Below are 24,043 nucleotides of genomic sequence, written 5' to 3' on the forward strand. Positions count from 1 at the left end.
AGGATGGGACGGGGCTGTCCGTCAGGCCCTTCCTGGTTTCCTTGTGTTGACCAAGATGAAAGGAGGATGAAGGAACCGAACAGAGCAGCTGGCTTGGCCAAAACTGGACAGAAGGCCCCAGGCCTCAAAAATTGGAGACTGAGAGGAGACATGAGAGCCATCTTCAAATGTCTCAAGGACTGCCACGTGAAAGATGGAGCAGGCTTGCTTTCTCCTGTTCTGGAGGGTAGGACTTGAACCCAAGGCTTCAAGTTAGAAGAAAGGAGATTCCGACTCAACACCAGGAAGACCTTTCTGACAATAAAAGCTGTTTGGCAGCAAAACTGACTCCCCTGGAATGTGGTGGACTCTCCTTTCATGCAGGTTTTTAAGCAAAGGTTGGATGGTCATCTGTCCTGGATGAGAATCCTACATTGCAGGGGGTTGGACTAGATGACCGTTGGGGTCCCTTCCTACAATTCCACTCTTCATGGGTCTTCCTCCTAGGGGGAGGAATTATTTTATGTACTGTGTTATCTTATGTACTGTGGCTTGCCATTGTTTTATTGATTATAGTTTAGAAATTATTTATTGTAACTGTTGAGTGGATTTCTGTTTAACTTTCATATGTTATTATTACTTAATACTATTCTAATGATTGTTGAATGTTACCTTTTTGATGCAGGTTGCCTATTTTAAAGTACTATCACATTTTTGTCTTGCATGAAATTGTTATAAGACGTTCCTTTTTTTGTTTCTTCAGCTTGTAAACCGCCTTGAGTATTGTAAGACAGAAAGACGGTGTACAAATTAAAAAATGATGATGACGATGATGATAGGGGCCTGAAGGTTCTGGGAATGGGAGCAAAATACCCCCCTCCTTGAAGAGGGAGACAAAAAAATAACAGTGGGGACTTCTTTAAGAAACTTGTGGCAAGCTGCTTCCAAACCCAACGTTAACCGCAAGGGCTGCCGGAGCTGGCTTTGCTAAGCGTGGCGGTTTGCTCTCTTTGCCGAAGGGCTGTGTGTGTGTGTGTGTGTCTGTGTGTCTGTGGGTGTGCGGTTTGTGCGAAAGCAGAAAGCCTGCTGCTCTCGGCTGCTCTGAACGCTCCAGAGATACTCACTTCCCCCGGGGAGGCTGTCTCTGTCAAAAATGCACAGCTTGTAGCCAAACTCGTTCTCCAGAACCCCTCTCAACGTCAGCAGCACAAACTCTTCCTCCTCGGCGTTCCTCGCGTAGGACACATAAATGTCATACTCTTTCCCGTCTGACGGCCCCAGTCGGAGAGGGAAGAGAGCAGACGAGGAAAAGAAAAAAAAAGGGGGGGGGAGAATAGGCTTTGGTTAGTTCGGAGTAGCTGCGGGTACATTGGCTTCTGGCTCCTCTGCCCCCGTGCCAGGAGGAGAGCAAAGGCCCTGCTGGGGCGGGGGCAGAGAAGTCAGGAAAAGGGGGGCTTTCTGCCTCTCGACACTATTGCTCCCTTCCAACGCAGAGCCTGGAAAAGCACTCAGCTTGCAACTCATTCAAAGGAACCTCGTAAGAAGAGTACGTTTCCGAGCACAATTCAAAGTGTTGGTGTTGACCTTGAAAGCCCTAAACGGCCTCCGCCCAGTAGACCTGAAGGAGCGTCTCCACCCCCATCATTCTGCCCGGACACTGAGGTCCAGTGCCGAGGGCCTTCTGGCGGTTCCCTCATTACGATATGAGAAGCAAAGCTACAGGGAACCAGGCAGAGGGCCTTCTCGGTGGTGGCGCCCGCACTGTGGAACGCCCTCCCATCAGATGTCAAAGGGAAGAACAACTACCTGACATTCAGAAGACATCTTAAGGCAGCCCTGTTCAGGGAAGTTTTTAATGTATGACATATTAGTGTATTTTTGGTATTTGTGGAAGCCGCCCAGAGTGGCTGGGGTAACCCAGCCAGATGGGCGGCATACAAATAATAAATTATTATTATTATTACTGATGGATAACAGGCCAAAGGGGCCCCATCTAAACCAGTGTCCTGTTCCCACAGGGGCCAAATGCCCCCGAAGAACCTTGGAATGCAGATAGACTGTCTCTGGAGCTGGAGGTTCCACAGCAACGTCAGAAGAGCCTGGCTGCTGGATCAGGCCAAATAATAATAATAATAATAATAATAACAACAATAATTTATTATTTATTATTTATACCCACCCATCTGGCTGGGTTTCCCCAGCCACTCTGGGCGGCTTCCAACAGAACACTAAAATACAATAACCTATTAAAGATTAAAAGCTTCCCTAAACAGGGCTGCCTTCAGATGTCTTCTAAAAGTCTGGTAGTTTCTTTCCTTGACTTCTGATGGGAGGGCGTTCCACAGGGTGGGTGCCACCACCGAGAAGGCCCTCTGCCTGGTTCCCTGTAACTTGGCTTCTCGCAGGGAGGGAACCGCCAGAAGGCCCTCGGCGCTGGACCTCAGTGTCCAGGAAGAATGGAGATCTACAGTCCTGTTCTCACAACCAGATGTCCCTGAAAGGAAACCCACAAGCAGGATCTGAGCCCAAGAGCCCTCTATCCTCCTGTGGTTTCCAGCAACTGGTATTCAGAAACATGGCTGTCTCCAACTATAGAGGCAGAGCAGAGTCACTGCAGCCAGGAGCCATCAGCCGCCCTCTCCTCCCTCCATGAATTCGCCCAATCCTCTTTTGAAGCCATCCACCTTGCTCCTTTTCAAGCTCAATCTCATTTTGTTCCAACGGCCCTGGAGAATTTAGCGTCATCGGAATGTGGGACTTCCGGGTTAGCGCCTCCGGTAATGGCGGATTTCCTCTGATCGGGAGGAATCCGCTCCGTGGAAATCAGGGTCTGGACTGCCACGGCGAGGCGGAGACCCATCAAGAATGACAGGCGGGAGAAGCCTGTGGACGTGGGATTCGGCTGGCACCTTTTGCGCCTCCCCTACTCGCGGGGAAACCCGGTTTCGGGGTTCCGGAGCGACGTGGGGTGAGTGGTGCGGTGCTTTGAATCGACTGCTTCTTTCACGGAGTGAAGCCGCATTGCTGTTGCCAGAGAGCGCTGACTTTTTCCTGTGGACAATTGGATTTTAAACAACTACCCGTGAGTAGAACGGAAAATTGGATCTTTAAACATCGTAATTTGGCATCGAAACGGGAAGGTTTCAAACAGGAAGTCCGCCTTCCCCTTTTGTAAATAGATTGAAGCAAAGACGTTGCAAACTAAAGTCTGGAAAGCCTTTTGTAAAGGATTAAATCTCCATCGGTTAAAACTACTAAACCCCCCTTGGAAGCAGGAGAAGAGGGGGGAAATTTTAGACTGCCTAAGACTGCAGGAGAGAGAGTGAAGGAAGATAAATTACCACGGTCTTGAACCTGGGAACGGGCTGTCAGTAAGATCGACTTTTTGGGAAAATTCATTGACTGTGAATAACGTATGTTGACAGATAGCTAAATAAGAGAAATATATTGTTTCCATTGTTTCCTTTTGCACTTGAAAAGGAGCAAATGTAACTGAAAATTGATCTAACTTTTTGCTGGATCTGGGTTTAAAAGGAAGGATACAAATAGAAATTGTTTCCTCTAGAGGGAGTTTTTGAAACTGTTGCAGGAGTGGAGCTGGGGAATTTTCCAGCTGTAGAGATTAAAGACCGTGAGAAACAGAGATTGACCTTGGACAAGAATGTTGACAGAAGAAGCTCTAGTGACTGCATTTTGCAAGACAAGTGCTTTATTGGAACAGCTTCATAAGAAGACGGATGTGATGATTACTAAAATTGACAATATGGGACAAAAAATGACTGAGTTGGGACTAAAAGTGAATACCTATACAGAAATAACTCAGGATTTGATTCAGGAACCTGCTGTGACATTGCAAGCTGTGGAGAAGAAGAAGGAGAAAGTTGTTGTTGAACCTCAAGTAATTCAAGTGGATAGAGCCTCGGCCTTACAGAGGCAATTTGATGAACATAAGCTGTTGCCCTTTATGATTAAATCCAGAGAAAGCCAGATTTGGAGGGATGGAGTCCCGCTTGGATTGGAGAAGGAAAGTTGGATAGATCCCCTTATGCAGGTTTGGGACCTGGATTTGGGTCAGGGGGAGATTGGAGTTGTGGGGGCCTTTAGCTTTGGAGGGACTTTTAAACACGCTCTGAAATATCGTTTGGACTATGGAGAATGGGCTGACCTGTCGAGAAGGAATAATGACATTGTTAGGTTGGAGTCTCCCCGAGATCTACTCCTCACTGCCAAAGGAAGGAAACTAAGAACAAGATCAGCAGAAGACAAAGTGAAGCACATGTATAGATATGAAGAAGACCTGCAGAAGGGACATGGAAAAGAGTTAAGAGCCTCGGATAGAAGATCACCAGGTTGATGGACCATATGGAATTGATAGAAAGGACTGACAGAATCCGAGTCCAGGGAGAAGAGATGGTGGAAGAAGATTGGAAAAAAGTTTTAAAAATTTATTTAGAGAAATATTGTTAAATTAATGAGTGTTAGAAAAATTGTTGGAATGAAATTATACGGCTTTAGTAGAAATGTTATAAGGAGTTAAGTATATATAAGTTTTAGGGTTTTAATGGTAAGATAAGGTTAAAATAAATTAAGACAATTAAATGACAGAAAATAGTGAAAGATGGAAAGGATTTGCTGAAATAATTAATAACTAGAATACAAAGGAGGGAGGTGTGAGGAGGTCGATGAAACAAGTTAATGAAAGATAAATATTTGGAAATATTGGAGGTGTTTTTTAATTGTTTTTGCTTTTGTTTTTGTTCGGATGTATTGTTTTTTTTGGTCTTTTTTCATTTCTTTCTTTTTTTTCTTTTTATACGTACTGTAATGTTTTGATTATTTTTGCTTTTTCTTTTTTACTTTGTTTTGTAATTCTTAAACTCTTAATAAATATTATTATTATTTTTTAAAAAAAAAAAAGAGAGAGAGAGAATTTAGCGTCATCGGCAAACCAGGCTGCCTCACGGCTCAATGCTAACTCCAGGTTGCTTATTCTTTGTCTGTCTGTTAGCTTGTTGCATTTATAACCCAATTTTTTCACCAAGGAATGTGAGTTGGTGATTCGAACCCTGGTCCCGCAGGTCCAAGTCGGACACTCTAACCACTACGCACCGCTGCCTCTCTTGTTTATGAACCATTTAAAAAGCACAGGCCCCGATCCTGATCCTTGGGGGACTCTGCTTTCTACATCTCTCCATTTGGAGAGCTGTCTATTCATTCCTGCTCCCTACAACTGTACTTGCTTGCTTACCATTATTATTATTATTATTCCCGATCTGCAAGAGGACATCTCCAAAGAGGGACTGAGGCTTTCAGGCCGCCAAAGGGGGAAGGCTGACTAGCTCTATGTGGTTGCTAGAGGCAACCCTATGGGCCTTTAATTCAAAAGTTCTAGCCCGGAGGAAAGCCCTTGGCTCTTGCAAGAGATGGGGGGGAAATGCAGAGAGGCGGAAGGCGAAGGAGCAATTAGACTTTCTGCACTTTCTGACATTATCATAATCCGCCACATTCAGCCGCGACTCTTAAGGTGAGCTTAAAATGTATTTATTTATTTAACCACACACGTATTTAATGGGCTTATTAGGCTCTGTACAGATTGAAGGCTTTAATGTTGCAGTTGCGTTTCTGCCACTGGGGGGAAATTACCGCGATTAATGAAATGCTTCACAAAATACTTCAAGAGGCATGCAACAATGCTACAAAACAATGTAATGAAAATAGCAATTTAATGTCCAATAAACATTGCAAAATAATAATAATAATCAGCAGCAACATTTAACCATTAAAAGACTTAGAAAAATAAGACTCTGCATCTATGAAGCACTTCGGGAGCTCTGAGTTCAGAGTTGTCAGGGACCATGTGGGGAGGAATGGTGGGAGCCTCCCGCCCCCCCATCAGGATCCTGAACTTTCCCAGGAGCAGTGGGACAGTACAGTGGTACCTTGGTTCTCAAATGCCTCGGCACTCAAACAACTTGGAACTCAAACACTGCAAACCCGGAAGTCAGTGTTTCAGTTTGTGAACTTTTTTCAGAAGTCGAATGTGCTCCATTTTGAGTGTTACGCTTCCGATTTGAGTGTTACACTATCTGTTTTTGCTATTTATTTTGCGTTTTTCTTGTTTTTGTGACTGTGTGGAACCCAGTTCAGCTACCGACTGATTGATTGTGTGACTGCAGTACAGTGGTACCTCTGGTTGCGAACGGGATCCATTCTGGAGGCCCGTTCACAATCTGAAAAGAACACAACCCGCATCTGCACACACACGGGTTGCGATTCACCGCTTTTGCGCATGACATCATTTTGCGTGTCTGTGCATGCGCGAGCGGTGAAACCCGGAAGTAACCCTTTCCGGTACTTCTGGGTCGCCGCAGGATGCAACCTGAAAATGCACAACCTGAAGCAAACGTAACGTGAGGTATGACTGTACATTGTTCATTGCTTTCATTTTATGGATCAATGGTCTTGTTAGAGAGTAAAATTCATGTTAAATTGCGTTTTAGGGGTTGTTTTTAAAACTCTGGAACGGATTAATCCATTTTGCATTACTTTCTATGGTAAAGCGCGCCTTGGTTTTGGAACGCAATTCTGGAACGGATTAAGTTTGAGAACCAAGGTACCACTGTATAGATTTGGAACAGTGGTTCACAGAGGGACGTAGTTCAGAAGACCGAAGTTGGGAAGAACTGGGTGGTGAACAGCTGGGAGAAGAAGAACTAGAAATCATCCATCCGATCAGCCCAAAGTCAAGGAGAGCAGATAAGGTGGCAGCCCAGAAAGCAAAGTGGTTGTGAGATCAGGTTGCAAGGCAAAGAAGTGAGAAGGCTGACTTGGAGGGAAGTGGCTGTAAAACTTAATTGGGAGCACCTTTACTTTGAGAATGGACTCTCTGTTCTTTCGCTGTGGTCATTAAAATCTCTTTAAATGGTAAGGGACTATTTTTGCTTTGTTCTGCTTATCCACGGGCAAAGGGAGAGAGGAAGCCGCTCCCCAGAAGCCTGACAAGAGTAGCCTGGATACAGCTGCTGAATGAGGCCAGTGGCCCATTGAGTCCAACATCCTGTTCTCACAGTGGGCAACCAGATGCCCCAACGGGAAACCTTCAAGCAGGATTCGAAAATAACAACAACAACAACAACAACAACAACAACAACAACGATAATTTATTATTTATACCCCGCCCATCTGGCTGGGTTTCTCAGCCACTCTGGGCGGCTTCCAACAAAACACTAAAATACAATAACCTATTAAACATTAGGCTGCTTTCAGATGCCTTCTAAAAGTCTGGTAGCTGTTTTTCTCTTTGATATCTGGTGGGAGGGTGCCACTACCGAGGAGGCCCTCTGCCGGGTTCCCTGTAACTTGGCTTCTCACAGCAAGGGAACTGCCGGAAGGCCCTTGGAGCTGGACCTCAGTGTCCGGGCTGGACGATGGGGGTGGAGACGCTCCTTCAGATTTAGAGGACCGAGGCCATTTAGGGCTTTAAAGGTCAGCACCAACACTTTGAATTGTGCTCGGAAATGTACTGGGAGCCAATGTAGGTCTTTCAAGACCGGTGTTATGTGGTCTCGGCGGCCGCCCCCAGTCACCAGTCTAGCTGCCGCGTTCTGGATTAGTTGTAGTTTTCGGGTCACCTTCAAAGGTAGCCCCAGTAGAGCGCATTGCAGTAGTCCAAGCAGGAGATAACTGGAGCATGCACCACTCTGGCAACAGTCCGCGGGCAGGGAGGGTCTCATCCTGCGTACCAGACGGAGCTGGTAGACAGCTGCCCTGGACACAGAGTTAACCTGCACCTCCATGGACAGCTGTGAGTCCAGAATGACACCCAGGCTGTGCACCTGGTCCTTTAGGGGCACAGTTACCCTATTCAGGACCAGAGCCTCTTGCCTCCTGTGGTTTCCAGCAACTGGCACTCAGGCTGTGGAGGTAGAGCGCAGCCATCGCGGCCACCAGCCATCAACAGCCCTCTCTTCCTCCGCGAATTTGCCCACCATCTAAGCAGGTCGCCATTGCACAGGTAGAGTGGAAGGCAAAACGGAGCCCAGGTGTGGGAGAATCGTGAGACCAAACAGGAGCCATTTGTTCCTCCCTAAAGGAAATGTATCAGGGGGTGACTTTTTTCCCTGGTGCCCAAAGGAAGCGAGTGGAGGGGGGGATGTAGGCAAATCACAGAGTTACCCCACCTGGAAAAAATAAGCGGTGGACCGAACACAGAAGCAAGGCAAGCAAAGTCTAGAGCGGGCAATAAATGGTGCAAGGGATGCAACTGGTTAAAAACAAACACCTGGAAAGTGGATTTAAAATTTACCAATTGCATAACTCTGAAAGAGAAGTATATGAAAACGATGTATATGACTCCTGTTAAATTTGCAAAACTGTTCAGAACAAGTTCTAATAAGTGCTGGAAGTGTAAAGAGAAAGAAGGTATGTTTTATCATGTGGGGTGTAATGTAATCAAAAACTATTGGGAAATGATATATAATGAATTGAAAAGGATGTTTAAAATAACTTTTGTTTAAAAATAACCAGAAGCTTTTTGTTAGGTATTATAGGACAGTGCCAAAAGAGTGGAGGAAGTTATTCATGTATGTAATAATAATAATAATAATAATAATAATTTATTATTCATACCCTGCCCATCTGGCTGGGTTTCCAACAGCGGCTAGGAGTCTACTAGCCCCCAAATGGAAAGACGACAAGATACCAACGAAAGAAGAATGGCAAGTCAAATTCATGGAATACGCAGAAATGGCGAAATTCACCAGAAGACTCAGAGACATAGACAATACTTATATAAAGACTGGGAATCATTTATGCTGTATTTACAGAAGTATTGTAAGGAAATGGACTCATTAGTAGGGTCTGAGTAAACACTTACAATGAAGAATACAAAAGGTTAAGAAACAACAATATGGAAAATTTGGTCTAAAAATGTTAAGAATATAAGAGCTTTCAGCTAAAAGATGGAAAATAAGACAAAATGAAGCAGAAGTAGCAAATAGCTAAAAAACCAGAAGGGGAAGTTGAGGGAAGTCATGGGCTGGGGGGAGTTTTGTTTTATTGTATTTTCTTACGTACGATAAATGTTTTGAATCTTAAATTGAAAAATGTAAGAAAAATGTATTTAAAAACAACAACAAATGAACACTTCCAGCAACGCCCCTTACCTAAGATGGTTTCGTCCGTCCCAAAATGAGCCCGGTAGAAGAGGACCATTTCCAGCCAGTAGAAATGGTAGACGAGGGTCAGGAGAACCACCAGGATGATGGTGGCTCCCAAGCCGCAGACCAGCTCCACCGTGTACCTGGGCACAGGGACTGGGGGGGTCAAGGGAAGAGGAAAGGAGGGGGGCATTCACCGTGGATTATCATCACCATCACCATCATCATTAATCATCATTAGATTTACATCTAGCCCACCCTTTCCCCAAACCACGACTCAAGGAGGCTTATATAAAACAAAGTGACAAAATAAATACGGGGGGGGGGGGCATTGTTAAAAGGTAGCCTAGACTCTAAGGCAGTACAACACGTTGGCGACTAATATACACACAATATTTACCAAAATAATTATACATTCTTTATCAATCTTCTGAGAAAAAAGCAAAACCTTCTGCAAAGCCACAGAGACTTACGAACTATCCAACCTAAGATGAACTTACAGGTGAAACTCGGAAAATTAGAATATCATGGGAAAGTTCATTTATTTCAGTAATTCAACTTAAAAGGTGAAACTAATATATGAGATAGACTCATGACATGCAAAGTGAGATATATCAAGCCTTTATTTGTTATAATTGCGATGATTATGGGGTGCAGCTGATGAAAACCCGAAATTAACAATCTCAGAAAATTAGAATATTAAATGAAATCAGCAAAACAAGGATTCCAAATAGAGCAATATTGGACCTCTGAGAAGCAGAAGCATGCATATGTACTCAGTACTTGGTTTGGGCCCTTTTTGCATCAGGGGGCGCAAATTACTTGCCTTGCCCCGGGTGCTGACAACCCACGCTACGCTGCTGGACCAGGATGCTTCAATAGCAGCCTTCAGCTCTTCTGCATTGCTCGGTCTCATGTATCTCATCTTTCTCTTGGCAATGCCCCATAGATTCTCTATGGGGTTCAGGTCAGGCGAGTTCGCTGGCCAATCAAGCACAGTGATCCCATGGGCACTGAACCAGGTTTTGGTACTTTGGGCAGTGTGGGCAGGTGCCAAATCCTGCTGGAAAATGAAGTCAGCATCCCCATAAAGCTCGTCTGTGGAAGGAAGCATGAAGTGCTCCAAAATCTCCTGGTAGACAGCTGTGTTGACCCTGGACTCAAGGAAGCACAGTGGACCAACACCAGCTGATGACATGGCTCCCCAAATCTCTTTTCTGATAAGAGCAGCTTTTGCATCTCATTTGGAAACCAAGGACCCAGAGTCTGGAGGAAGAACGGGGAGGCACACAATGCCAGATGCTGGAAGTCCAACGTGAAGTTTCCACAGTCTGTGTTGATTTGGGGAGCCATGTCATCAGCTGGTGTTGGTCTTGACATCTCTCGCTTTGCGAGATATGAGTCTATCTCATATATTAGTTTCACCTTTTAAGTTGAATTGCTGAAATAAATGAACTTTTCCACGATATTCTAATTTTCCGAGCTTCACCTGTATAATGTCTGGTTTCAATGGATTCTCTGTGGCTTTGCACAAGGTCTTGTATTTTTCTCAGAAGATTGATAAAGAACGTATAATTATTTTGGTAATTATTGTGTGTATATTAGTCGCCAACATGTTGCATGAGTCGTACTAATTCTATCAGCTACACAGGTTGCATTTTTCTAGACTCTAAGGCAGGCAAAGTTTCGGGGTTCTAATCCGGCCCGCCGGTCAGTTTAATCCAGCCCATGTGGCAGTTCATTTCCTGGGTAAAATCCCCCCCGAAACCACAACAACTTCAATCCTAAAAAAAGGCTAACAACTTTGGCCGGCCCTCACGGCCCTTCACTTCATCAAATCTGGCCCTCTTTGAAAAAAGTTTGGACACCACTGCTCTAAGGGAATTCTTTTTTGGCCAAGTAATTTTTATTGAATTTCAAGGTTTTTAAAAAAGAAATGAACATCAAATTTAAGACACAATTTAAAGGATGACTTCCCACCCTTCTTCCATGGTGCTGTTACCCCCATTTTAGCCCCCCCCCCAATTCACTTGCTAGAAATAAACAAACACCTTTTTTCAGATTTCAGCGATGGGCCTTTCTAGTTTGCTAGCTACTGGTTTTTCTCATGTTCTCTGCAAGACTGGGAATGTGGATGTTTCTACTGGTTTGTGTTAGGTTGTGTGTAGTTACCCATCTATGCTACATCATACTTTTATCTCCTCCACAATCCTTTCACCGCTATTTTATTTTGTTTTGCATCCACTCCCCAAAATTTAAACAATATTTTTTTAAAAAACCACACACCAAAGCTATTAAAATGCAGGTCATAAAAACAGCGCAGTGCTGTCGAAAGCCAGTTCTGATGGGATAAAGAAAGTCTTTGCTGGAAGGAAGAGGAAACAAGGAGGGAAACAGGGAAGGAGCCTGTCTGGCTCCTCTAGGAAGGAGCCACCACCAAGAAGGCCCTTACCTTTCATCTTCACCATGGCCTCCTGGTGAACAGTCCCCTTCAGGTTGTGCGCGCAGCAGGTGTAGTTTCGCTTCAGGTCCCTCTCTGTGACTTTGGGCACGACCAGAGTCTTCACAATGGTCAACTCACCAAGGCTGGAGGGGATCTCCCTGGGGAAAGGCCAAGGGAAAAGAAGAAGAGAGGTCTGAGCTCAGAAGCTCTCTGAGATGCCAAGGGACTGTCAGTATGCCTTTGAGCCAATGCCAATGACCGGGCTCAACAATTAGTTCTGCCCTAACTGGGCTTGGTGAACTACAGCACTTCCAGAGACCTTCCACTCCTGGAAAGCAGGTCTAAGTGCCCTGGACCCACAACTGTCCATTGTGAGCACCAAACTCAGCAGAGTATGAACAACACGGAAGAAAGCTGTGAAGCATAACTTCTTTCATTTCTAACAGCTACTACAAACTAACACTAAAGAGGCACTGGCTTGCAGACGGTTACAGCTCTCACTCAGCCATCTAATCACTACATACCGTAAATTTCGCTCTATAACACGCAGATTTTTTCTCCTAAAAAGTAAGGTGAAATGTCTGTGCGTGTTATTGAGCGAATGTGTGGTCCCTGGAGCTGACTTGCCGGAGCGCAGGGGCAAAATAGGCAAAAATCAAGCAAAAATAAGATCGGGCGGGCGGGCGGAGGGAAGAGGGAAGGCGGAAGCTTTCCTGCAGTCTGCCTCAGGGTCTTACTGCCCACCCGCTTCTGCTGCTGCGTTTGCTCAAACTCAACAAAGAGCAGGGAATCCCCTGCCCTCCTGGCAAGCAGAGGGTTAAGGAAAGGATCCAGTCCTTCCTTCTAATTCTTTCCTAGTCACACTGCGTGCACTTCCTCCTCTCCGTGCTCTAGGGACTCGCAGGCAGCCAAAAAGCAAAAGCATGCAGGTGGGAGAGAGAGAGAGAGAGGGCTGGCTTGGGGGGGGGGACTTTTGCTTTACAATGGTAGGTTTCTCATTTCTTTTCCAAAAGCAGAGAGCCCTGCCCCCAGGCCCCCTCCAAATTACAGCTTCTCCAAGCAATGTACTGCTGGAGGGAGACAGTATGCTTGTTTGGAAGAGAAACCCTGCTTCCCTGCTCGTAAGTAACAGCAGGCTGGATTGCAGAGTGAGACATGGAAATCTCTGGATTTATATGCTGTATATCAAATATCTTAATCTATACTTTCTACACGCGGCTGGTAAATCAGAATCTCCTGAGCCAGGAGGATTACAGCATCTCTCCTCTCCCCTTCATTAAAAGCCTAATACTCTTCTTTGAAGAAGTATAACGTGAGAAGGTTTTTTCATTGTGCGCTATACACTGATAATTGCTGCCACAATAACAATTGATTGAAAATGGAATTTAGTCTCCCCCCCCCCCATAGAGAGCTGTTCTTCAAACGTTTAGCCTTAATACAGTGGCTGATGTAATACCCTTCTGCTTCACTAGGCATTTTATATAGGGACATTAAAATTGATTTTCTACATCTTGGCAGATGAAAAAAAGTGTGTTACATGCCCTATTGCCCAAAAGTGTGCAAGCACAGAGCAAAGGTTGCAGTGACAGAGGTGGCCAAAAAAGAAATACCGTAAATAAAAAAGAAATCATACTTCGTATATCCTGTCTGGCTTGGGGGGGGGGCTTTTGCTTTCCTTCCCTCCCCATTTAAAACGTGGTGACAAAGCACGGATCCACATGGATCCTCAGGATTTTTGCATTGGGTCACCCCAAATTCACCATCAGATCACATTACATGTCCATGGCTACAGTCTGTACCAAAAAAATCACGCACCCACTGTTGCCTGGGGCTGCAATGGTGCAAAAACGTGGTTACAAAGCATGGATCCACATGGATCCTCAGGATTTTTGCATTGGGCTACTCCAAACTCACTGTCAGATCACATGTCTGTGGCCACAGCATGAACCACAAAAATCATACACCCACTGTTTCATTTAGAATATTTTTTTTCTTGTTTTCCTCCTCTAAAAACTACGTGCGTGTTATGGTCTGGTGCGTGTTATAGAGCGAAAAATACGGTAGATAACACACAGACTCCACACAGAGTCAGGCCATAAGATGCACACACATTTCCCCTTACTTTTTAGGAGGGGAAAAGGGCATCTTATGGAGTGAAAAATACAGTACTTGTGCCTGTTGTTCTCTCGGAGCTGGAGAGAATGGAAGCTAGAAGAAGAAAAAGAAGAAGAAGAAGAAGAAGAAGAAGAAGAAGAAGAAGAAGAAGAAGGGGAGTTTGGATTTGATATCCCGCTTTATCACTACCCGAAGGAGTCTCAAAGCAGCTAACATTCTCCTTTCCCTTCCTCCCCCACAACAAACGCTCTGTGAGGTGAGTAAGGCTGAGAGACTTCAGAGAAGTGTGACTGGCCCAAGGTCACCCAGCAGCTGCAGGTGGAGGAGCGGAGACGCGAACCCGGTTCACCAGATTACGCTCTTAACCACTACACCACACTGGCTCTGTACTTTTGCTTTTGTCTGTACATAGTGTATAAATAAATAAATAGTAGATTAGCTCTGCAATGTCTCACGCTTCTTGCTGTGTTCTGCCAGAAGCTTAGTGTGCACATATCATTATGATGTATGTCACTAGAAGCGCACCGGAAGAGAAGGGAGATGCTTTTTCCAGAGCTGCGTATCCCGGAGGATGCTCAGAGTTCCGGCGGCTTGCAGGCACCCGAGGGCATTTTCCAACAAGGGGGACCATCTGGCCCAGCATCCTGTTCCCAGGGGGGCCACGAAGATGCCCCAGTAGGAAGCTGCAAGCAGGAAACCCGGCACAAGAGCCCTTTCCAGAGAAACACCAGCCTTTCTCCATGCAGTGCATGGTTAATCTGTGGAACTCCCTCCCACCGGAGAAAGCGGTGGCCGCCAATTTGGATGGCTTTAAAAGAGGATGAAACAAATTCATGGAGGAGGAGAGGAGTTATGGGTGGCAAGTAGCCAAGGTGGCTCTGCTCTGCCTTTACAGTCGCAAGCAGCAACACTTCTGAATCCAAGTTTCCGGAAACCTCAGGAGGGGAGAGGGCTCTGGGGCCTGAATCCTGTTTGGGGGGGGGGTTCCCACTGGGGGTGTCTATTCAGACCGGGACTAGATGGGCCATGGGTCTGATCCAGAAGGACTCTCCTTATGTTCTCATGCTTGTTATGTTCTTTGCATACGCTGTAATTGTGACTTTCTGAGAATTTCTCTCCGCCTTTTGAAAGGAGAAAGAACAGGAAAAGGCTCACACTAAAATTAATCTGCAACTCCAGATGGGAATCACCAGATGTGACGATCACACATGTGGGTTTTTCACTGCACATAGGGATGGACAGGAATCTATTTTCATTCCTCTTCTTCCATTCTTAGATTCTGTTCCTTACATCTTCACGTTGGCTTGCAATTCTTTTGCATTATTTTTTAAAAAATAGACCTTACTAAAGTTCGATGCATTTTCATGGACATTGCTCCAAACATCATCATCATCAGCAGCAGTATATTATTATTATTATTATTATTATTATTATTATTAGCAGTATTATTGGCATGGTGCATTCGCTTACCTATACATGTTTATGCTCACACTTTCCCTCCTAACAAACACATTTGTAGATCTATTTCTAGTCGGCCTACTGCATCACAAAATTCAGAGTAGTGTGAATTGCAGGGGGGGGGCTGAGAAAAGGGTGGGATATAAATGAAACAAACAAACAAACAAACAAACAAACAAACAAACAGACGGACCTGTAATCAGACTCTGTCTATGGGAACTTCATATTTATCCATGGAGATTTTCACCCCACCCAGCAATCAATTTCTTAGGATTTTCTCAAACGGGAACAAAAAGGGGTCACTGGGTTGCTGCTAGAAGATCAAACCTCTCCATTCTGAAGGAAATCAGCCCTGAGTGCTCACTGGAAGGACAGATCCTGAAGCTGAGGCTCCAAGACTTTGGCCACCTCATGAGAAGAGAAGACTCCCTGGAAAAGACCCTGATGTTGGGAAAGATGGAGGGCACAAGGAGAAGGGGACGACAGAGGACGAGATGGTGGGACAGTGTTCTCGAAGCTACCAGCATGAGTTTGACCAAACTGCGGGAGGCAGTGGAAGACAGGAGTGCCTGGTGTGCTCTGGTCCAGGGGGTCACGAAGAGGCAGACACGACTAAACGACTAAACAACAACAACAGGGTTGCTGCTGCTTTTATTTTGATAATGGTTTTATATTCTGATTTTATCCTGTGAACTGCCCTGAGGCCTGCGGGTATAGGGCAGTATATAAATATAATTAATATTAGTAATAAATACAATTAAATAGCAAGACACACACACAAGCACAGAAAGGAGTGAGGTCTTTAAGATGCAGCTGAGGGAAAGGGAAGGTCTTCCTATACAGCCCCTCTTTTATAGCAAGTCACTGATATTTGCCCAAGCCCCCCCCCCCACCACTACCCACCATACAGACATCTCCATTGTGCTTCCTGCAGCCCCTGCTAAGGATTTCCATCTCCCCCTTCGCCCTGGACTAAACTGTCTCCCCGTTTCAGACAACGGGGAAATCCTTTGCGCTCACATCAGTGTGATGTTGAACTTCAGGTCAGTGACGTCCTCTGGGCTCTTCCCGTCCACCATCCACCAGACCTCTTGCGGAGAGTCCTTCAGGAACATGAACTGGACCTCGCAACGGATCTCCAGTGCTTCTCCTGGCACACACAAGGTTAAGAACAACCGTGTTCAATGCACTAATATGAAGAGCATTCAATAGCAGCCATTAGGGCTGTGTGCGTCCTTTCTGGACAAACCCCAGGTCCCAAACTGGACTGGGCCAATGATCTGGGCGGATCTGGGCGGATTTGTCTGCCGCAGGGTAGAAGCAGACCTGAGTTGCCCTAGATCAGAGCTCAGCAACCTTTTGCAACCGTAGGCCGGTCCACCATCCCTCAGACCTTGTGGGGAGCCGGACTATATTTTTTTTGGGGGAAATGAACTAATTCCTATGCCCCACAAATAACCCAGAGATGCATTTTGTCACCTATGAATAAGACTGTTGTGTCTTTATTCTTTTAGGAGGGATCACAGGGGTCTTACCAGGGATAGTAGAACATATCCCAATCTGGGCAAGCCAGACTGAATTACTTATTATCTTAAGAGAGTCTAACGAGTCTGCAACCAACTTCCTGCTGTGTAATAGGGGAATGCACTCTGCTATATGAAGACGCTTGCTAGCGCAAGTTAGGAAGGATAATAGTAATCAATAGATCCTCTCCTGTTACCCACAACATCCATACACTTTTAGGGAGGAGAAACGAGCCCACTGTGTAAAGGTAACATTTAGATTTGTTGCTCCATCCTCCATTGCACCTGAGGTTCCAACATTGCAAGGGGGCTGGACTCCAGGACCCTCAGGGGTCCCGTCTGGACTAAGGATTCTGAGCTCCTGTGCTCTGATTCGATACATGATGCCCAGTCACAGAACATTTCAGGATTTGGGCCTCTGCCATTGGCCCCACTGAACTCTTGAGCCCTGATTCGCAGCTTGGAAGTTTAGACAGCCAATCACATTGGGAGTGGGAGTGGCCCAGGATTTCAGGAGTGTATATAAGCCAGTGATGGCCAATCTTGGCACTCCATCTGTTTTGGGACTACAATTCCCATCATCCCTGACCACTGGTCCTGTTAGCTAGGGATGATGGGAGTTGTAGTCCCAAAACAGCTGGAGGGCCAAGTTTGGCCATCACTGATGTAAGCAGTTGCTCTGCCCCTGTTTCCCAGTTATGCAGTTCAATAAAGGTTCTTGCTGTTGTCTCTGTGTCTTGCCTCATGGCAACCCAACTACACCTTACTGGTGATGAAGCTGGGATGCTAGGCTAGGTTATCTTCCACTTGGACTACTGCAATGCGCTCTACATGGGGCTACCTTTGAAGGTGACTCGGAAACTGAATTACAGTGGTACCTCGGGTTACATTCACTTCAGGTTACAGACTCCGCTAACCCAGAAATAGTACCTCGGGTTAAGAACTTTGCTTCAGGATGAGAACAGAAATCGTGCTCCGGTGGCGCTGCAGCAGCAGGAGGCCCCATTAGCTAAAGTGGTGCTTCAGGTTAAGAACAGTTTCAGGTTAAGAAGGGACCTCCAGAACGAATTAAGTACTTAGTACAGAGTAAGTACAAAGTAAATTAAGTACAGAGGTACCACTGTAATCCAGAATGCAGCAGCTAGACTGGTTACGGGGAGTGGCCGCCAATACCATATAACACCGGTCCTGAAAAATCTTCATTGGCTCCCAGTACATTTCCGAGCACAATTCAAAGTGTTGGTGCTGACCTTGAAAGCCCTAAACGGCCTTGGTCCTGTATACCTGAAGGAGCATCTCCACCCCCATCGTTCAGCCCGGACACTGAGGTCCAGCGCCGAGGGCCTTCTTGCGCTTCCCTCCTTGTGAGAAGTGAGGTTACAGGGAACCAGGCAGAGGGCCTTCTCAGTAGCAGCACCTGCCCTGTGGAACACCCTCCCAGCAGATGTCAAGGCAATAAACAACGATTTTACTTTTAAAAGACAACTGAAGGCGGCCCTGTTTAGGGAAGTTTTTAATGTCTGACGCAGTATTGTTTTTAATATTCAGTTGGAAGCCGCCCAGAGTGGCTGGGGAAACCCAGCCAGATGGGTAGGGTATAAATAATATATTATTATTATTATTATTATTATTATTATTATTATTATTATTATGCACCAGCTAGCTTCCACGAGCTGAAATCACAGCTGGGGAACCGTCGCCTCAGCTGAGATGAAATCACTGACTGCAGCCACAAAGCAGATCACACAGAGTGAATGTCATGGCCCCCCAGGGCCACACTGAGGAGTTTGACACCATGGGACCCCATCACCCGGCTGGAATTTTTCCTCCAATGTGGTGGCTCCACCTTCACTTCACCTTCCACTCTGCAGAGGGGAATCAACTGTAGAATCATTTTACGATTCTAATGCCTGACTCCGTCCAAGGCGGCTTCCTAAGCTGCGCAGTCAAGCCAGAAGCAATTTGAAAGCTTCTCTTTTTTAAAAAAAATTAATATTTATTAAAGTTTCAGAAAAAATAAAATCATATTAATAAACAAGAAAAATTTGAAAAAGAAAGAAAGATACACAATAGAAAATACAAAATACAAAATACAAAAAGGAAAAAAAAGAAAAAAAAACAGTCAAAAACAATTCCGTCTTTTCATAACTTCTTTTACATTTACTTATTTCCCTGACTTCCTCATACCTTCCTCTTTTGTATTCCAATTCAGTTTGTTTGTCCAGCAATTCCTTTCCCTCCTTTTTAATCCCAATCCTTAATCTTAATATAATATAACATTAAATTTTTGCCTATTAAAAACCAATTTTCCATTCTTTTAACCTTTTTCATCCTAATCCTTAATCTTGATCTATATATAACTTTAAAACCTGTACAGCTAGAAGTCACTTAATTTCACGATTTGAAAGCTTCTCCACAGTCAACACCTTGTTTCAAACATGCAGAAGACACACATTTCAATTGGCAGATTTTGAACTGAGAGGACGGGCAGCTACTGGCAGACCTTACCTGGTGTGAGTTCATAACCGACTTGCTTATTTGGAGAGATGATCGTCGGAACCGTTGCCTTGTCTGGAGGCCCTGCCGACAGAATAGGATCGTGATTATTTACTTGCCCTTCAGCCTAGGGAAGGTTACGGCATCAAAAAACAATATTTAAAATAAATAAAGCAAGCAAATGGTGGGTCCTGAAAACATGCAGATCCTATGTTAGAAGCATAGCTGTCAACTTACAGATTTGAAAATAAGGGACCAGCAGCCTCAAAAATAAGGGATCAGCAGCCAAAATAAGGGATTTTCCAAGCACAGGTATGTTCAACTTCTGAGCCCCTCCGAGCCAAAGGCAGAAAGCCCAGCCAGCAGCCAAACAAAGCCTCAAGCGGTGGTTCCCACAGCGCAGCAACCCGGCAAAGGGGATGCAGCAAGGAAAACCACCGTCCCCTCTCCGCTGGGAAGCGCTGAGCAAAGGCGAGTCCCCAGGCAACGCGGCCGATTTGATCGGCACAAGGCATGCAAGCTCCACCCCCAGGTCGTTCTTAGACTCCTTATTGGGTAAGCAACGCAGCCAAGCAACACAGGTGGAGCCTCCCTCCTCCCTGGCCAGCAGGGAGGGAGGGAGGGAGAGGAGCTGCTTCCTTTGAAACCCGGGAAATTTAAGGGACGTCATCAATAAGGGACAGCAGCCGGACACAGTGCTGGGATAAGGGACTTTCCCGCCAAATAAGGGACGGTTGACAGCTATGGTCAGAAGTCAGGTCTTCAGCATCTTCTGGAAGCCATGCAATGAAGGCGCCTCTGTGGAGAGGAAGTCCCACAGATTTGGGGCTGCCACGGAGAAAGCCCTCTCCCCTGGGGCACCTTCACCCCAAACCTCTGAGTGCTACCTAGAGGGCCCCTTCCATCAATCTCAAGAAGGTCCATAGGGAAGGAGGCAGCTTCTCAAGTGTTTGGGGCCTGAGTCGTAGAATGGGATGGAACAAAGGGGAAAGTTTGTTTGCCAAGGGTTTATTCGTGGGAAAATTAAACTGTACTTCTTGAGTTTCTGCAGACCTTGAAGAAACTGCTTGGAGCAAAGGCTGGATTCTGTGCCCCAAGGGAACAATCGCTAGGCCCTCCAGCCTCGAGCCTCAGGGCTGTCTCTGAGGTACACTCAGGCATCAGCCCAACATGAATGGCTCTGGCAGGCAGTAACTCAGAAAACACGTGTGCCTTTAAGAACTGCCTGAGGCAGGCTCACGTCTCCCAGCATCCTGTAACATCTGAATGAACTTTCTGAGGGCAAGAACTGCTCCACAGTGGAACGGATTCCCTTGGAAGGAGGTGGACTCTCCTTCTGTGGAGGTTGTTGAGCAGAGGTTGGATTCTTCAGCTGCAACTCAGGCACTGCAGGGGGTTCAACTAGCGTATTTTTTGCTCTGTAAGAAGCACCTGACCATAAGATGCACCTAGTTTTTAGAGGAAGAAAGCAAGAAAAAAGCTCCCTGTCCCAATTTGACAGAGCGCGCAAGGGAGAAAGATCCCCCTCCGCACTGGCTCCTGGCTGCTCTCATGCAAGTCACAGAGCCCCTTGGACGCAGGGAACTCTGAAGAGTGTTCTAAAGCCCTCTTCCCCTGCCTCTCCTCTCCCCACCCCCTCGCACGGGCGGGGGATGCTTGCCCGAGCGACGTGCCAGGCCCCGTTGCTCCAGGAACCAAAGTCCCCAGCTCCGCCGCTGCCAGGGACCACACATTTGCTCCATAAGATGCACAGAGATTTCCCCTTACTTTTTAGGAGGAAAAACGTGCGTCTTATGGAGCGACAAATACGGTAGGTGTCCCTTGGCAGGGGCATAGGAAGGGGGGCGGTGGGGTGGGGTGTCCTGGGTGGCATCCATGAGGGGTGACAAAATCCCTTTTGGGTGCTGATCACCGTGCCGATCGCCCCCCTGGACGCCGATCGTCACACCAATCGCCCTAATGGGTGCCAATTGCCACGCCAATCGCCCCCAATGGGCGCCAATCACCCCCCCCGGGTGCACAGCATGTGTGCTGCTCCGGGCGCCCGAGTCGCTAGCTCTGCTGTTGTCCCTCGGGTTCCTTCCAACTCTACAATTCTATGAAATATCCAAATATCTCGTCAGCGCAAGGATTTGTGGCTGTGCATGGGAAAATCCCCTCTTCTCCCCACCATGTACACCCCCCAAATCTCTTCTTGGGGTTCCCCTGAATCCTCCAGAACAGATCTGGGAAGCAGGAGGAAAGTGCTTAAATTCCTGCAGCGGTGGAAGAAGTTAGTGCCGCACCAGATATAGCCCATAATGCTTTCCCTCCATTATCATGGAAGTTTTCGAACCTGGCCCGGCTCACTCTCCAAAAATTGCAACCTCTGCAAAGCGCAGGTGTTTTTAAGCATCCTGTCATGCTTCAGGGCTTGGATGAAGCAGATATTTGTAATGACATGGATTTGACAAGCCTGCTCTCCTCGTGACAGAGCAAAGCACTCTTGAGCTGAGGGGGCAGTGGAGGAGGGAGAAGGTGCTTCCAAGAGAGGACACCAGGACACAAATCCCACCCCAGCAGCTCAAAATGTGGGTTATTTTCTTAGGAAACTTTTTTTTTTAAGCAATGCTTTCTGCTTTTGTCTTGTTTTTCCAAAAGCCATTTTCGAGGTGCCCTGAAAGAACCTCCTGTGGCTCTTACAAGAAATCTCAGGGCAACCACAACACCTCTTCTTTGTTCTTGCCAGTGACAGTATTTATTCGGATAGTGGTATCACTGGGTCTGTTGCTTTAGAATCACAGAATTATAGAGCTGAAAGGGACCCCAAGTGCCATCTAGACCAACCCCCTGCAATGCAGGAATCACAACGAAAGAGTCCATGACACATGGCCATCCCACCTCTGCTTAAAAACCTCCAGTGAATGAAAGTCCACAACTTCCTGGGGGAGTTTGTTCCACTGTCAAACAGCTCTTACCACCAGAAAGTTCCCCCTGAAGTTTAGTCGGAATCTCCTTTCTTGTAACCTGAAGCCATGGGTTCGAGGCCTCCCCTCCAGAGCAGGAGAAAATAAGCTTGCTGCATCTTCCATGGGAGAATTCTTTAGCTATATCTCCTGTGTGTCTCCTCTTCTCCAGGTGAAACATACCCAGCTCCTTCAACCGTTCCTCATCAGGCTTGGTTTCTAGACCCTTGATCATCTCAGTTGCCCTCCTTTGCACGCGTTCCAGCTTGTCAACATCCTTCTTACATTGTGGCACCCAGAACTGGACACTGGACTCCGGGTGTGGTCTGAGCAAGGCAGAATAGAGCGGGACTATGACTTCCCTTGATCTGGGGGGATCCCTATCCTGAGGAATTTACAATCTAGGTTAACTAAGGGATGGGTAGGTGACAAAATGAGTCAGTTCCCAGAAGGGAGGACAGCAAGGAGGGAACCAGCCTAACTGAGGTCCAGCGTCGAGGGCCTTCTGGCAGTTCCCTCGCTGTGAGAAGCCAAGTTACAGGGAACCAGGCAGAGGGCCTTCTCGGTAGTGGCACCTGCCCTGTGGAACGCCCTCCACAGGCGCAGGTCAATTCTGTGTCCAGGGCAGCTGTCTACCAGCTCCATCTAGTATGCAGGATGAGACCCTCCCTGCCCACAGACTGTCTTACCAGAGTGGTGCATGCTCTAGTTATCTCCCACATGGACTACTGCAATGTGCTCTTCGTGGGGCTACCTTTGAAGGTGACCCGGAAACTACAAGTAATCCGGAATGCGGCAGCTAGACTGGGGACTGGGAGCGGCCGCTGGGACCACATAACACCGGTCTTGAAAGACCTACATTGGCTCCCAGTATGTTTCCAAGCACAATTCAAAGTGTTGCTGCTGACCTTGAAAGCCCTAAACGGCCTCAGCCCAGTAGACCTGAAGGAGCGTCTCCACCCCCATTGTTCTGCCTGGACACTGAGGTCCAGCTCTGAAGGCCTTCTGGCAGTTCCTTCCCTGCGAGAAGTGAAGTTACAGGGAACCAGGCAGAGGGCCTTCTCGGTGGTGGCGCCTGCCCTGTGGAACACCCTCCCACCAGATGTCAAAGAGAAAAACAACTACCAAACATTTAGAAGACATCTGAAGGCAGCCCTTTTTTAATGTTTAATAGGTTCTTGTATTTTAATATTCCATTGGAAGCCGCCCAGAGCAGCTGGAGAAACCCTGCCAGATGGGTGGGGTATAAATAAATAAATAAATAAATAAAAACAACAACAATAATTAACTTCCCTAGGCAGGGAGTTCCAAAGTTGCCTGGGAGCTGCCACCACCAAGAAGGCCCTCTCACCATGTTCTCACCAAGCATCCCTGTGAGGGTGGCAGGGCTGAGAGAAGGGGCTCCCCCTGAAGATCTCAGAGCCCAGGCAGGTTCATATGGGGAAATGTGATAGCTTGGGCATGAGTCGTCCAGAGCTTTATGAGCTAGAAACCAGATGCACATCAATAATACCTCAATTGATGCCCCCTGCCTCCCCTTGTCCCTCGATTCTCCTTACCTACCACCTTGACCCTCAAAGTCCGTGTGAGGTTGAAATCCCGGCCGTTCTCCTTGTAGCTCACGACACAGGTGTAGTCGGCCTGGTACGCCTCACGGACGAAGCCAAAGGTCAGGTTGATGCCTCGGGGGTATCGCTCGTTGAAATTATCCATGAGTCTGCAGTTCTGCAGGAAATGGGGATAAGGCACATTCACTCACAGCCTCTGCAGGCAGAAGAGGCACATCTGCTAAGCACACAAGATGGACATCCTCCGAGAAGAGGAAGGTTGGAACCCAGGACCCGGAAGCAGCGCTCGCTCAAGACCGGGCAGCCCCTAGCCGGAAACTCACCATTTCAGAAGCTGTCATCTCCATTTGTAACATTT

The 24,043-nt window shown here is 46.6% G+C and overlaps 1 protein-coding gene across 6 annotated transcripts in view; it reads right to left on the reverse strand.

Annotated features, from left to right (window-relative positions):
* IL1RAP (interleukin 1 receptor accessory protein) overlaps positions 1-24,043 on the reverse strand; it is a 102,465-nt gene that overhangs the window by 24,299 nt on the left and 54,123 nt on the right. For all 6 annotated transcript variants that reach the window (XM_081007479.1, XM_081007481.1, XM_081007482.1 and 3 more), the window contains 6 exons: positions 23,677-23,842; positions 19,185-19,256; positions 16,174-16,303; positions 11,590-11,738; positions 9,144-9,293; positions 1,104-1,247 (listed from right to left, as the gene is read on the reverse strand). In XM_081007479.1, the coding sequence (XP_080863605.1) occupies positions 1,104-1,247; positions 9,144-9,293; positions 11,590-11,738; positions 16,174-16,303; positions 19,185-19,256; positions 23,677-23,842 (811 nt within the window). The remainder of the gene's footprint in view (positions 1-1,103; positions 1,248-9,143; positions 9,294-11,589; positions 11,739-16,173; positions 16,304-19,184; positions 19,257-23,676; positions 23,843-24,043) is intronic.

Source organism: Podarcis pityusensis, assembly GCF_964106645.2.
Source record: "Podarcis pityusensis genome assembly, chromosome: 5".
Taxonomy (NCBI): Eukaryota; Metazoa; Chordata; class Lepidosauria; order Squamata; family Lacertidae; genus Podarcis; species Podarcis pityusensis.